General features: G+C 38.4%; 4 protein-coding genes and 1 non-coding gene across 6 annotated transcripts; 2 read left to right on the top strand and 3 right to left on the bottom strand.

Moving 5' to 3' along the window:
* Positions 1,418 to 4,056, bottom strand: LOC18786799 (U11/U12 small nuclear ribonucleoprotein 59 kDa protein). The gene is made up of 8 exons (XM_007218033.2): positions 3,803 to 4,056; positions 3,378 to 3,705; positions 3,190 to 3,273; positions 3,034 to 3,099; positions 2,845 to 2,917; positions 2,197 to 2,585; positions 2,014 to 2,054; positions 1,418 to 1,659 (listed from the first exon to the last, which is right to left on the bottom strand). Exons 1-8 carry the CDS (start codon positions 3,955 to 3,957, stop codon positions 1,581 to 1,583), a joined length of 1,215 nt encoding a protein of 404 aa, XP_007218095.1. The 5' UTR covers positions 3,958 to 4,056; the 3' UTR covers positions 1,418 to 1,580.
* On the top strand, positions 4,140 to 4,223 carry TRNAL-CAA. Its single transcript has one exon. It is a non-coding gene; the product is annotated as a tRNA-Leu (tRNA).
* LOC18784711 (delta(8)-fatty-acid desaturase 1) lies at positions 5,151 to 7,517 on the bottom strand. Of its 2 annotated transcripts, none has more exons than XM_007217940.2 (2): positions 7,089 to 7,517; positions 5,151 to 6,773 (listed from the first exon to the last, which is right to left on the bottom strand). In XM_007217940.2, exon 2 carries the CDS (start codon positions 6,759 to 6,761, stop codon positions 5,418 to 5,420), a length of 1,344 nt encoding a protein of 447 aa, XP_007218002.1. In that variant the 5' UTR covers positions 6,762 to 6,773; positions 7,089 to 7,517; the 3' UTR covers positions 5,151 to 5,417. The 2 variants fall into 2 exon arrangements, with proteins under 2 accessions (XP_007218002.1, XP_020412391.1); XM_020556802.1 differs by lacking the exon at positions 7,089 to 7,517 and adding an exon at positions 6,984 to 7,082.
* LOC18784625 (hevamine-A) lies at positions 9,812 to 10,857 on the top strand. Its single transcript, XM_007219467.2, has one exon. The coding sequence runs from the start codon at positions 9,853 to 9,855 to the stop codon at positions 10,747 to 10,749; it is 897 nt and encodes a 298-aa protein (XP_007219529.1). The 5' UTR covers positions 9,812 to 9,852; the 3' UTR covers positions 10,750 to 10,857.
* LOC18786078 (delta(8)-fatty-acid desaturase 1) lies at positions 12,383 to 14,458 on the bottom strand. Its single transcript, XM_007219715.2, has one exon. The coding sequence runs from the start codon at positions 14,098 to 14,100 to the stop codon at positions 12,757 to 12,759; it is 1,344 nt and encodes a 447-aa protein (XP_007219777.1). The 5' UTR covers positions 14,101 to 14,458; the 3' UTR covers positions 12,383 to 12,756.

Below are 14,960 nucleotides of genomic sequence, written 5' to 3' on the forward strand. Positions count from 1 at the left end.
TCCTATAAAATTAAACAAATAATAATCATTGGACGGCCCGGATGCATTAGAAGTCCAATCCTTCCCCTATATGAAGAGCCGGTACTCCCAGGAAACCCAAAGTTCGCCGCGCTCTAGGGTTTGCAGTTCTCTCATCTAATGCCGCCTCCTCACCCTCTCGTTTATTTGTCGTTTCATTCGATTAGTGTTGTGTATCTTATCTGAAAACAATGGCGATGCGATGAAGAAAATAATTCAGATGAGAAAAACTCATCGATTGCTGTTGCAAAATGAATAGCCTATATGGTTCGTATTCACTGAGCATCATCATCTCACTATTTTCTTTCTTTATTTTTTTATTTTCTGCTGTTAAATCTTCTCTAACCAACCGAGGGACCTATGGAGGGAGCGCTTAAAAACGGTGCGCTTTCGGCCAAGTTTGCCTTCGAATATTGTTCTGAAATCCGATCGCCGAATCGCATGCTTGTATTTTGGGGTTCGGTTTGATTCTCCGATCGATTTTTTCATACATTGATTATATATAAATTTGAGTTGAAATTGAAAACTGATGCGAAGGTCCCAGCGGAGGGGCAAGCTACTCAGAAATGAGGCCTCTCTAACATTATCAATTAAACCTTCGCAAACTCACGCCAAATCGTACGACGCCCAGATTTCTCTTTCACTTCTGTGCGTCTTGAACCCTTGGCTACATTTCTTTTTTCAAAATCTAAAAATAGATGAATGCGCATTTTTTTCTGGGATGTTATTTTTGACGAGTTTGGTATTTTTAAGGAGCCACTTAAATACTTTGATATGCTTATTATTAAACGAAGAAAGAAAATAACCATCGATGCCCATAATTAAAAAAGAAAAAGAATACATCCCAAGAAACGCTAATAGTATAGCCGCGCGGCTATACTATTTAAATTTCTAACCGCACGGCTCTACTATTTAAATATTCGAAAATATTAAATAGTATAGCCGAGCGGCTATACCACTTAAATATTCGAATATATTAAATAATACAGCCGAGCGGTATTACTTAAATATTCTAATATATTAAATAGTATAGCCGCGCGGCTATACAATTTAAATCTCTAAAGTATAGCCGTTCGGCTATACCACTTAAATATTCGAATATATTAAATAGGACGGCTATACTATTTAAATCTCTGAAGTACAGCCGGTCGGCTATACTACTTAAATATTCGAATATATTAAATATGATAGCCGAGTATTTAAATCTCTACAGTATAGCCGCCCGGCTATACGGGTATAATATATTAATAATTTAAAACTATAGCCGCTCGGCTATACTGCACTATCGGCAGGTTGTCCTTCTATGAGCGAAAGAAAGAGTTTCCTAATTGACAAGATGGACAAATTAGGCTCAACGAAGAAAAATAAGAGACAACTGCTCATAAATTACTCTGACTCGTAAAGAAAATTGACATGTTTTTATCATTAAGCTATATCATCACCATCTGTATTACAAAGTTTTAAAAAATCATTTCTACAAGAAAAATAACCTAAATCCCAAGTCCAACTTTTTCTGCAAAATCTGCCATCGGCACTGACTGATTCAAGCTACAGCAGCAGAGTCATTTAGACTGCACCAGGTAGGATGCCCATATATCATCTGCAGGAGGTGGAGGTTGAACCCAGTGTCCCGGTATGCGGCTGCACCAAATTTAACAGAATTACAAGCTTACAAATCATTTATTTAGAATCAAAGCGTATTGGGGATAAACAATGATTAAGACACTAATAGTGGCGCTGGTGATGTATGCTGCAGTAGTAGATTCACAACTTAAGTGTGAAGCCAGGCACTATTTGTAAGCGAACATCTCAACAACTCTCAGAAGTGCACTTGAGTTCATTATCACAATTATCCTTTCCTCCCCTATTTTTTCTTATTTTCTTATTGTCTTTTCCATTTGCAAATTAAGAGGAAAAAGAAAAAGATAAAAAAGTTGCCAAAGGCTAATTAAATGGCGCGTCCTGATAAAGTAGCAGGAAATAATTCACGCTCACCTTCCTCCCGGTCTTAAATAGGCATCCCATGTTCTTCTCACCTGCATCCAGTACAGTCCTCATTATAATCAAAGAACAGAATAAAAGAGATGATAGTGTGCAAATGTGATCTGTTAATTAGACTTTTCTCATGTTGATAAAAATAATCAAAGGCCCTTGAATAGGCAATCTACAGAACGCTACCTCAATAAGGGTGCCCATATCAGTGTTGCTACCATGATAGTAGTGATAAAATTCAATAGGTAAGTTTGCCACAGCATCATAAGCTCCGCTATAACCCTCTCCCTGTGAAACTTGTTTCCCAGGTTCCTTGTTAGTGACTGCACTAGAGGGCACTGCATCAGTGATTGAAATTGTCTGGTCTTTACTTTCCCTACTCTCGCCTCTATCGCTGCTTTGATCTTTGGAGTCAGGTCTGAAATTCTCGGTTGTTTTCCTAGATTGCTCAACAGTTGCTATGGCATCCTTAGCAGCATCCATGTCAGCTGCCATGATTACTTGTTGCTCCTCTTCCTCCACTGCAGCCCGTACTCTTTCAAGAAATTTATCATCCTCCTCAGGGAGAAAATGACCTGCATAAATACGCAAACAGCCATAAGTTAGACAAACACGGTAGGAAGATGATGACAATAATGCATGCTTGTGTGTAATATATTTGGTTGTATTTGGATATATGTACACAAAATTTCACTCTAAATGTAGTGTCAAACAGGCACCCTAAGATGAGGGTGCATGATAAAAGAACTTGATTGCTAATCTATCTACTTACACATCACAAGACATACAAGTTAGCCATCCAAAAGAAAAGAAAAAACCAAAAAGACAGCAAACCTTGTTTCTTCAATTTTTCAATCCTGATGGAACGCAACTCTTGCAATTTCTCTACAATCAATACCGTCTCAAGCTGAAATATGGAATCAATTGTCAGCGCAACACATTTTCTAAATTTTTTTAAGAGCAGCTGAGCAACATTACTAATTTATTACAAAACAAGAGCATTTAGTTGCTTATGATTCTCACCTCAGATTCTAGTCTCTTTCTCTCTTCTTTTGCTTTAAGCTTCGCAATTTTTCCCATGTCCTCCATCTGAAAACCCACATGCCATACCTCCATTACTAATAAACAGAAGCCAAGAATGACTGAAACATATGCAGCTTAAGAGAAACATCTCAATACCTTGCGTTTAGCAATATCTTTGGCAATTTCCCTGGCTCTCCACTCATCAGCTTCTCGATCAGCTTCTTCGAATCTTTCGCGCTCCTGTGCATCACCAAAGCAATAAAAAATGTAAGCAAATTAAACCAATTAAGAATTTTCTGCATCCCAATTGGAAATGAGGAGGGAAAGGGAACAAACCAATCCACCTTTGCACTCATTTCTGCAATGCGCTTCCTCTTTGCTTTTCTCCATCGTTTATTTCTCTTGCACTTACGTATTTTATTCGATAATCGAAGTGCCGCAGATTTTTCCTCCCATGGACACATTTCATGAGTGATCGCTCTAAATGGAGCAAGCTCAACTCCTAGTTTAGCCATTAAAGCATTTGCAGCTTCCACTGAAAGGGACACTTGGGACTCCAAATTGATCCTCCTCTCTTTCAAAAATTCAGAAAACTCACTGACTGAAGCTCCATCATCATCCTCAGCTCGTTTACCATCTTTGATCAACCTCACCATCTCAAGCTCTTTCTGCCTACGAATTCATAAAATCGCAATTCAAAAGTTAAAATAAGTTCCAGAAAGCTCCTAATCAATTTGAATTTAGAATGATAAAACGCTCAAACTCGTACATTGCTTTTGCTAGACGAAGAGTGTCTTGCAAGTTCTTGAGCCGCTCACGAACATTTGAGCTTTCCCAGAAAGTGCTCGTCATTGGAGGGTTGGGCGCCACCATTGGAGGCCACGGAGGTGGTGGTGCCGCAGGTTGGTATGGAATTGGATTCATGGCTGCCAAAATTTGCTGAGAAAGAAACCCTAAGAGAGAGAAAAAAGGGACCGATTACGAAAAAAATCCCCAACGAACGAGAGAGAAGGTTTTACCTGTTCGCGCCGCAGGCTAGTAGAATCTAAAATTAAGTCCTTTGTTTTATGTTTATATATTATATACAGTGATGATTTAACAGCAAGGTCAGGATGGCCGAGTGGTCTAAGGCGCCAGACTCAAGTTCTGGTCCTCGAAAGAGGGCGTGGGTTCAAATCCCACTTCTGACATTACTATTTCTTTTATCCTTCTTTTTTTTTTTTTTTCGTTGTTGTTGGAAGTCCTATTGTCCCTTTAGAAGTCAATTTGAGATGCAAATATGAATTTATGTAAACTGTTCATGAATCATATCCCCCACAGATCTACATTGGGAATGAATTATAACTTTAAAGCACGAGCCTTCCCCTCCTCAAAAAAGAAGAGAAGGCATAGAACATAACTGGAATGATACGATACGTAGATGATCCGAGTGTGAAAAGATTTGTGAGTCATGATATACAGTTGATCTATTTAAAAGGATTTGTTGATAATAGCTATCTGGTGTTGTTTTGTTCACTGCTTAGATAATGTGTTGGAAGGTTACGCATTACTGCAGCTCCTCCCTTTAACATCATGCAAGGATTGCCTCCTTTCCAATTGTTAGTTAATGGCAATTTGGAACCCTGAATTAAAAACAGAAATGTAACAGGATCCCCAAATCGTTAGTTGATAGATGGTTGTGTTGATCATGAAGATTAAATTGAACACTGGAAATGTCAAAGAAAGGTCCTCTGAGGAGAGCAAAGCTATGATGGGGGTGAAGGAAATTGGCATGTCCAAGTAGCCCCAGCATAAGCAGGAAACTAGATGTAACATAAACTGTTTTTTCTTCAGTCAGAAAGACCAGTTCTCCAAAACAACACCGTAGAGCATGAAAGCAAAGATGGCTTCTTTAAATTGTAGCCAATAAAATGAACAAAATCAGGCAACGTCAAAATTTTATTTCTTAATCAATCAGGACATTTGGGAGAAGGTGAATTCGAACTTAAGATTTATTCCTTGGAGGAAACTGACTGAGAGTAGGCTTCGTATCATATACACTAGTGGATGAAAAGGAATGCTCATGAAATTACTGAAATTAAAAGGTTACTGAATTGGTTTAGAATTGACAAAAGAACTACAAAACCAATAGACAGAGATCCATCTCCAAAATTTGTATTGGTATCCAACTTGACAATGCACATTAACAAAAATTAAATCAGTACGTTATTGAGGTCTAAACAGAGAAACATATATAAATCAAATACTGTCGAAGGGAGTGCCAAAAAAAATATCAAATAGCAATTGAAAAACCTGCTGAAAAATTTATCTCCATCCTAGATGCCCCAACTTATAAACAGATAAAGGTAATGTGGGGGCAATATCTTGATGAGCGTCAACAAATCTCAGCCATGGGTATTAACAGCTTCCCAGGCCAAGTTCTTCGGGATTGGAATATCCATGTCCCAAGCCTTCTGGGCAGCAGACCTTAGAAGCCTAATAGTGGTTACATTGGCATCCCAGAAGGACAAACTCTTGTAAGGCAAATTGTGCTTCTTGCATAGGTCCTTCACAGTAGGAGAAATCTTCCTAAGCTGGGAACGGGGTAGTCGGGGGAACAAATGGTGCTCAAGCTGAAACTGTAGCCCACCATAGAACCAGTCCATCCAACTTGAGCAAGAAATATCCACAGTACCAGCTGTCTGCTTCTCAAACCAATCATTCCCAGTTGGTGGTCCAAGATAAGTATCTCCGGTGAAATGGTTCAAAGTGAACTGAATGTGCTGAAGTGCTGTCACTGCAAAGCTCGCAAGCACAAACATCACCCTCTCGCTCCAATTGGGCAGACATGAAACAAGGAGAGGAAACCAAGTCCAGAAAACAAGGATTCCCAATATGTTCAAACCTCTATCTGGGATGCTTCTCTTCGAGAACAATAACAAGAAGGTCTGTATAAACAAGTTAACCCTTCCAACAATCATGATCGGATAATATGTAAAATGCTGGTGGCTGACTAAAAATCTAGCCACAGGATCAAAGGTTAGCTCTCTTCCATAAAAGACCGATGTTATTGAATGAAAGAATTTTGTGGACACTGCAAAGACTGGCATGTGTTGAAGATCAGGATCATAATCAAGGCTGTTGCAGGCAATATGGTGGGCATTGTGAGTCCATTTCCACCAAGCAATACTGATCCCAGTAAGGCAATTTCCAGCCACAAACTGAGCCATTTTGTTGTAGGTCCGGCTGGACATGACCTGGTAATGGCCAGAGTCATGACCCATATAGGCAGCCTGAACCCAGAGGACCCCCAACAACAAACCACAACCCAAATGGACCAACACACTCTCAGACTTCAATACACCATAGACAACAAGGGAAAGCATTACCACAAGACTTATCACAGAGTAAAGAGCCCCATGCCCTTTGTTTTCAAACAAACCCAATTGGTTAAACTCTGAAGCAAGTTTCCTATAGTCCTTGGACACCTCTGAGATCTGGAAATCTTTTAGATAATACCCAGTAAAGAATTTTCCCAGGTACTGCCATGCGGAGGCAGGATGGTATGCTATGAATCCATCAGTGACATCTTGGCCAGCCATATTGAAGAGAACGGCTTCCCCACCTGGGTGATCTTTGGCCCAATCAGAGACATTGTAAACCTTACCCTTGATGGAGATCCACAAGTCCCCTGGTTGCTTGTGCAGCTTCAGCTGCTCAACAGTAATGTACTTCCTCTCACCCTCCATTGTGGCTCAACCCTATAAAATGGCAATTCAACAATAAGATTGCTAACAAAAAGATCCACAGATAGATCGGCCAACATAAACAAATCAAACCAAGACAACCCTTTTGGATCTCGGTTTGATATGCACTCGTAAACAAACAATTAGAGCAAAATAGAGCAAAACTTTGCAGTTTAAGGCCAAATAAAGAAGAAAATACAGACAAATGAAGGTGAAAGATTGAACCTTTCTTCTAGATTCAAACGCAAACAAATAAGTTAGAACAAAATACTGCAGTTACAAGGCAAATGAAGAAGAAATATAGACAAAAAATAAGGTGAAAGATTGAACCTTTCTTCAATAGTCAGTCAACTCACACGCTCCCAGCAAAATATCTTCCTGACTTCCAATCAATAAGACTAAACTTTGAACGGGTTTAGACCATTTTCCAAATTTCCTCAACTGCCCCAGCTTTGGTTTTCAGACTTTTCAAAACCGCCCCCAGGATATTTTTGAGCTTCTGCTTCTGCGTTAGAGCGGTAATGTGTGTATATCCAAAGAAACCCACCGAGAGAGAGAGCAACGGATTAGAATCGGCCTCGTATACAACGACGCGCTGCTGTTATCATTTAGTCTGCAAGTTATATTTTCGCCACAGCTGGTATCGTTGACCGGTCAACGGAGGTAAAATATCGGGGCAAGTTGAGCGCGTTATACGACCGTCGGGCCGGCTCAGGAGCTGAAGAGGTATGTGCGACTTCTTGAGTTGAGAATAATATGTGAAGTGGAAGTAATATGCTTTTGCATTTCTCGACCATGCTAAGTTACATCAAAGAATTGTACATTAAGACTTGAGGACTTGTGCAAGAGGCCCCTAAGATGAAAATGACATGGATGTGATGACAGATGTGTTAGGTTTTAATTTTAATTTTTCAAAAAAAACTTAATGGCGAAGCTTCTTAATTCTAAAAAATTGATTTAAAATTTCGTAAATTTAGTAGTAAGTAGTATTTAATTCTATGTCAAATACTAAGATAACGTGCTTGACTCTAGTGGGTCGAGCCTGGTCCCATGATTAGGCTCATATTCGACTTGCATGACTTGCATGAGTTGTCAATTTGTGAAATAAAAACTTGTATTACATATTGTGAATTTGAACCACAAATTTCAAAAGAATATTTCCCTTAATTACACTTTTTTTATTTCAAATCAAATCATTAATATGGTGCAAGAAGTTAGAGGAAAGGCCAATAGAGGCCTGTTAAACTATTTTAAATTCTAATGTTTGTTTAATTCTTACATTACACTTGTCTCCCTTGCATGGGGTTGGGTACTAATATGAAGAGCAATATCTCATTTGAAGACATGGAGAACAAGTATCTTAACATAGGATTTCTTTGTTAAATGTTAGGCTAGAGTGTCTTTTTCTTTGGGAAGAGGTTCGTCGAGCAATATTTGGTGATTTTATTATTCGAGAGTGGGACGGAATTTTTATTTTCTTTTTAAATTTAGACTTCTTTAAAATAAAAAATTATAAATAGAACTTAGAGAAATGCCAACCACAGAAAAGCTAATTACATATCTATTTGAAATAAAGCCATGGAGATTCAAGAATCATTGGTAATTTGATATTAGGGGTTGGCATTTTATTGGATATTCAGATTTTAGAAATTTGCTTATCTTTTTATTTTCTTCTGTCAAAGAGAAATTTGCTTATCTGGCCTTGGATGGAATCACATGCCCCTGTGCTGTTGTTTGTGGACCATCATTGCTATTTTATTACCAAACTGAGTGCTTGGGTAGTGGGGAAGCATCAGTATGTAGAAATTCAATTGTTTTTTTTTTTTTGGTTAAGATTAAATGATTATTCATGATTATTAAAAGTGTTACAAGGGCCAGTAATGGACAACAGCACATGGCAAATCTCAATTATGGGGCCTGAACTTTTCATGCTTTTCTTTTTTTAATGATCTTTTTTATTGAGATAAGCGATAATGTATTAAATTTACATACTATATGAATAATGACTTGAACTTAGAACTTTACCTAAATGAATAATTACTCGAAACCACTACACTACGAATTATTTGCACTCTATATGCCATTTGTGTCAAGCCAACACCATCATATAAAATAAATAAATAAAAGAGGGGGTTTAAATAAAATATGACAACATAAGACGAATGAACTGTTAAGGCACAACACAACCTCAATGCATGTCGTGAGCTGTTTGCACATAGCCAAAAAATATGCTTTCAAAGCATGTAGAAATCAGAACCCATTCCTGTGTAAAACAAACACTGGAAAGAAAATAAGAGGAGAGATTCATATAACATTGGACTTGTTTTGTAGAAACTGTGGATTGTTACATGGCTGAGAGTTAAAATACATGCCCCAATTAATCATGTAAAGTCAATTTCCTTTCTATTTTCTTGTCGTAATTTGTGATAATTTGCAGATTGTGATCTGCAACTCAGTTTGGTATGGTAATTTTCACTATAATTTACATAATCGCGGTGCACAAAAAAGTGGAGATAAAAAAATATTGGTGAAAATTACATGGGACCTAAATGTGCGCTCAATATTTTATAGGATGTGGAAATCCCATTTTAATTTTGCCTAATTAAGTAGTTCTCTGCGTTAATCCTCCATCATTTTACACTATCCACAATTAGACATATAAAAGAGAACGAAAAAAAAATATGATAGTGATTTTCATGCTCTTATTTTGTCCGTTTGCACTCTTTTTCGTTTTTATGTCTTAATAATCTTTTTGTTTACATAATTTTCAAAGCATAAAAATAAAAAGGAGGAGTTCAAATGGATAAAATGGAAGTGTGAAAAGGCTACACAAGATGTCTCAAATATGTGAGGATGTGGTCTAGTATGCCGTGTGCGTTAATCCACAGCCATTGATAATTTGATACAAAGGAATTCAGGTGAGAAACAAAGTGACTTCGCAGCCACGCACTCATCCACAAAAGCACAGGGTGTTGCCATCAGAATGGGGATAATTTTCTCCTATAAAAAGATCTGTTTATCAAAATACTACAAGCAAGCAGTAACAAGAAAAATATTACAGCTACTAGCTAAGCATACATTATTCTAGTGTATAATGGCACCAAAGTTAGCAATTTCCGTAGCATTTCTCATTTCAGTAAGCCTAGCAGTACAATTTGGAGCTGATGCTGCAGGCATTGCCATCTACTGGGGTCAAAATGGGAATGAAGGTACCTTGGAGGAAACTTGTGCCACAGGCAACTATGAATTTGTAAACCTAGCTTTTCTTCCAACCTTTGGCAATGGCCAGACCCCCATGATCAACCTAGCTGGACACTGTGATCCCTACACTAATGGCTGCACTGGCTTGAGCTCTGACATTAAATCATGCCAAGCAAAAGGGGTCAAGGTCATTCTTTCAATTGGAGGAGGAGCAGGGAGCTACTACCTCACATCTAAAGAGGATGCTAGGCAAGTTGCTACTTACTTATGGAACAATTTCTTGGGGGGAAGCTCTTCATCTCGCCCGCTCGGTGACGCTGTTTTGGATGGAATTGATTTCGACATTGAAGGAGGAACAAACCTACATTGGGATGACCTTGCAAGGTACCTCTCTGCATATAGTAAACAAGGTAAGAAAGTTTATTTAACTGCAGCTCCTCAGTGCCCTTTTCCAGATGCTTGGGTTGGGGGTGCCCTCAAGACAGGCCTTTTTGACAATGTTTGGGTCCAATTCTACAACAACCCACCTTGCCAATACTCCTCTGGGGATCTTAGCAACCTTGAAAATGCATGGAAGCAGTGGATTTCAGATATTCCAGCTACCAAGATATTCCTAGGACTACCAGCTGCCCCTGCAGCTGCTGGAAGTGGCTTCATTCCTGTGGCTGATCTCACTTCTAAAGTGCTTCCAGCAATTAAAGGTTCTCCCAAGTATGGAGGGGTCATGCTGTGGTCCAAGTATTATGATGATCAAACTAAATATAGCTCTTCCATCAAGAGCAGTGTCTAAATTAAATTCTGAATCAGAGACAATTTTAGTTGTCTATGATGTTTGTGTAATTCTTACATATATCAGTATTATGCATAAATACATATAGAAACATTGTGTGTTCTTGATACTTATTTTCTTCTTTTTCTTAACTAAACTTTGCAAGAGGCTTATAGCTCGAGTGGTTGAGAGCATTTACTTCTACACCCAAGACCCGGACTTCAATTCCGTCTACCCATTATATTTTGTATAAAAAAAACACTAGACTCCATATATAGAAGTCCAAATTACAGCCATTGATATAAATTGGAAAAGCTTTCCAAAGTCCAGGAATGTTGAAATCTTACATATGATACCATGCCACAATAATTATTATTGACTTTTGAAAAGGTTGATGGTTGCCAATACAAAGAGATTCAAATGTTTACTAAATCTTGCACACACAACCAAGAAATAATCAAATTGTTATCCCTATTTGTAATTTCTTGGTATTGAGCATAATTCAAAAGGGGAGTAAATTTGGCATCCGAGCCATTCGAAGCTGTTTTTGTTACAAGTTTTTTTTATTAGGACGAACCAAAATTTACATAGCTGTGTCGAAGCTTTGATTCAAAATAGAGCACTGGAAAGCGACATTTTGTCAGACATTTGAGCACAATCACGAAACCAACCAACATTGTTGGTTTGTCCTTCAGTCAGATCAGATGGAAATTTCTCCGCTAAGGCCATTGCCAACCATGAGAGGTAAAACGAAAGAGCATGAAAGCGAAAGATGGCCTGCATAAATTGTGGCCTACAATGAATAAATTCTAGTACAATACGACCAACTTTTCCCTTTTTCTTTTTTTAAATTAAGGAGATTTACTATTATATCTAATATAGGAGTCTAAACATTTACAACATAACAAATAGACTTTTAACTTTTTATAAATTACAAAACTGCCATCGATTTCTTAAAACAAACTCAATCTCAAAACCTCATAAAAAAACTCAAAAAACTCAATAGGACATCAAAATAATTTAATAATCAAAATTAAATTTTATTGGGTCAGTTGTAATTTTTTAGATTTTTTTAAATTTGTTTATAAAAATTAAATGATTTAGAATTTATCTTTATCATTAATACTAAAAATTGATATATAACTAAATATCTTTTTAAATTAATGTAAAGCATTAAGAAAAGGAAATTGAACTTGGAATCTTTCCTGGAAGAGAGGTTTTAGTTCTAATTACTAATTAGCCCCTGGGAAATAGGCAACCTTGCTGTCTGCTGAGGCAATGCCTGCACCAAAATTCATGGTACATTTGTCCTTGTCTACATTATTTTGGAGGGACCCGAGGTGTCGCATCTGGGGTGGGGAGATGCACTCTGAGAGAGCTTGAGGGGGCCGTAAAACTTATATCAAATGGAATGTTATACCATCTGAAAAAATTATAACGCGTAACATGGAGTGATTGGCTGAGAATAACATGGAGTGTTATCTCATCGCACATTGACTAATTCACTTATCCCAAATTTCATTTTGTTGTCCTTTTGCCTCTGTTCATACAGTTTATGGTTGACTGGGGACTAGAGACTGGAGATATGAATATTCAGTAGCCATATATACTAGTGAAAGGAAAAGAATTGGACAAGAAAACACATAAATATAAATTGGGAATGAATTTGCCTTTCATCAAACTAGTATCTGTAATATTAGAAAAGGCCTACCAAATCAACAAACACAGAGTCGCATGGAGACACACATCTCTATATAATCTGTATTAAAATGAAAAACATAAAACTGCAAATCAACCAAAAGTTAATACCTTTGTTATACTGCAAGTTTAGACACAGAAAACATACAGAAATAATATATTCCAGAAGAGAAATGCCAAAGGAAAAAATATATGAAATCTCAATTGACAAAACCCAGCTGATAGATTAATTATCTTCATCCTAGATCCCCCAAAGTTGTATTGTATAATAAGAGAAAGGCAATGACTGTGGGTGGGGCAGTTAATATATTTGACAAGCCTCAGAAAATCTCAGCCATGGGTATTCAGAGCTTCCCAGACTAAGTTCTTTGGGACAGGATTGGACAGGTCCCTGGCCTGCAGGGCAGCAGTCCTTAGAGTCCTAATGGTGGACATATTGGCCTCCCAGAAGGACAAGCTCCTGTAAGGCAAATTGTGCTTCTTGCATAGGTCCTTAACAGTAGGAGCAATCGTCCTCAGCTGGCAACGAGGCAACCTGGGAAACAAATGGTGCTCAAGCTGAAATTGCAGGCCACCAAAGAACCAATCCATCCTAGTTGAGCAAGAAATATCCAAAGTCCCTGCTGCTTGCTTCTCAAACCAATCACTTGATGTGGGTGGTCCAAGATATGTATCTCCTGAGAAATGGTTCAAGGTGAATTGGATGTGCTGAAGTGCTGTCACTGTAAAGCTGGCCAGCACAAACATCACCCTCTCACTCCAAGTGGGCAGGCATGAAACAAGAAGAGGAAACCAAGTCCAGAAAACAAGGATCCCCATTATGTTCAAAGCTCTGTGCGGGACATTACCCCTTGAGAACAATAACAAGAATGTTTGTATGAACAAGTTAACCCTTCCAACCACCATGACTGGGTAATATGTAAAATGCTGGTAGCTGATTAAAAATCTAGCCACAGGATCAAACTTCAACTCCCTACCGTAAAAGATTGATGTGATTGAATTAAAGAATTTTGTGGACACTGCAAAGACTGGAATGTGCTGGAGATCAGGATCATAATCAAGGCTGTTGCAGGCAATGTGGTGAGCATTGTGAGTCCATTTCCACCAAGCAATGCTGATCCCAGTAAGGCAATTCCCAGCCAGAATCTGAGCAATGTCGTTGCACTTTCTGCTTGACATGATCTGGTAATGGCCAGCATCATGACCAATATAAGCACCCTCAATCCAGAGCGCTCCCAACATCATACCACAAACCAAATGGACCAAAACACTCTCAGATTTCAACACACCATACACAACAAGGTGAAGCAGGGTTGTAATGATCAGAATAGAGTACATAGCACCATGCCCTTTCTTTTCGAACAAACCCAGTCTGGAAAACTCAGAGGCCATCCTCCTATAGTCCTTGGACACCTCAGAGACCTTGAAATCTTTTAGATAATACCCAGTGAATAATTTGTTCAGGTACTGCCATGCAGTGCTAGGATGGTATGCTATGAATGCATCAGTGACCTCTTGACCAGCCAAATTGAAGAGAATTGTATCCCCACCAGGGTGTTCCTTGGCCCAATCAGAGACATTGTAAACCTTACCCTGGATAGAGATCCACAAGTCCCCTGGCTTGTTGTGCTCCTTCAGCTCCTCACACGTAATGTACTTCCTCTCTCCCTCCATTGCAGACCAAACCCAATAACAACAACAACAACAACAATGAGAATAACAAGAACAAAAGATTCACAAGAGAGAATGATCAATGACAAAAAAACAAAAACTCTCACAAATCAAACTGAGATATCCCTTTGCTCATGGGGTTTGTTTTCTTTTAAAGAAAAAAAACAACCCTGTTAAACATGGGATATCCTCAGATTTGATTTGGCTTTTTGGATCTGTTTCAAACTCTAGCTCTATCTCAATCTCTCTCTCTTTATCTCTATTTTCTGATTTTTTTTTTCCCCCAGTGTTATTCTTTCTCTACCATGATTGTTCATATGAGATTTTATATGGAACTAGGAGAGGTTGAGAGGTTTGAGAGGTGGAGTTTTGTTCTGTCCAGCGAGGCATGCGGTCCAACGTCCATACCATATCAGAAAGTTTAATAAGATACAGACACGTCAGCACAAGACCCCACATTTATAACCAAATCCTCTAAATTTACAAAAACCCCAATGCACGTGATGGACACGTGATTTCAGCGGTGCAGCAGAGCCTCTCCTTCCTTAATCAATTCTGAGCCTTGGGTTTATTTACGTTTGCGCCTTTTTTTTTTGGTTGCTTTAATTTTAGAGTTTTGGGGGTGTGGATGGTTTGGTTTGGAATGCGCGCCGAGGCTCGCGGCTCTCATGTTTACGCGTAGCGGGAGAAGACAACGAGACGTTGTTTTGAGCTCAGCCGAGGACTTTGGTAACGGCACAGAGCGCACCACGTCTTTCTTGCACACAGCACCTGTAAAGCAACTTGCAAATAAAAGCTTTTTTTTTTTGTTGTTGGAAAAATTTTAGGATTTTTTTTATAAAAATTTCTATAGAGTTTTGGTT

The sequence above is a fragment of the Prunus persica genome, chromosome G2, assembly GCF_000346465.2.
Source record: "Prunus persica cultivar Lovell chromosome G2, Prunus_persica_NCBIv2, whole genome shotgun sequence".
NCBI classification, from domain to species: domain Eukaryota; kingdom Viridiplantae; phylum Streptophyta; class Magnoliopsida; order Rosales; family Rosaceae; genus Prunus; species Prunus persica.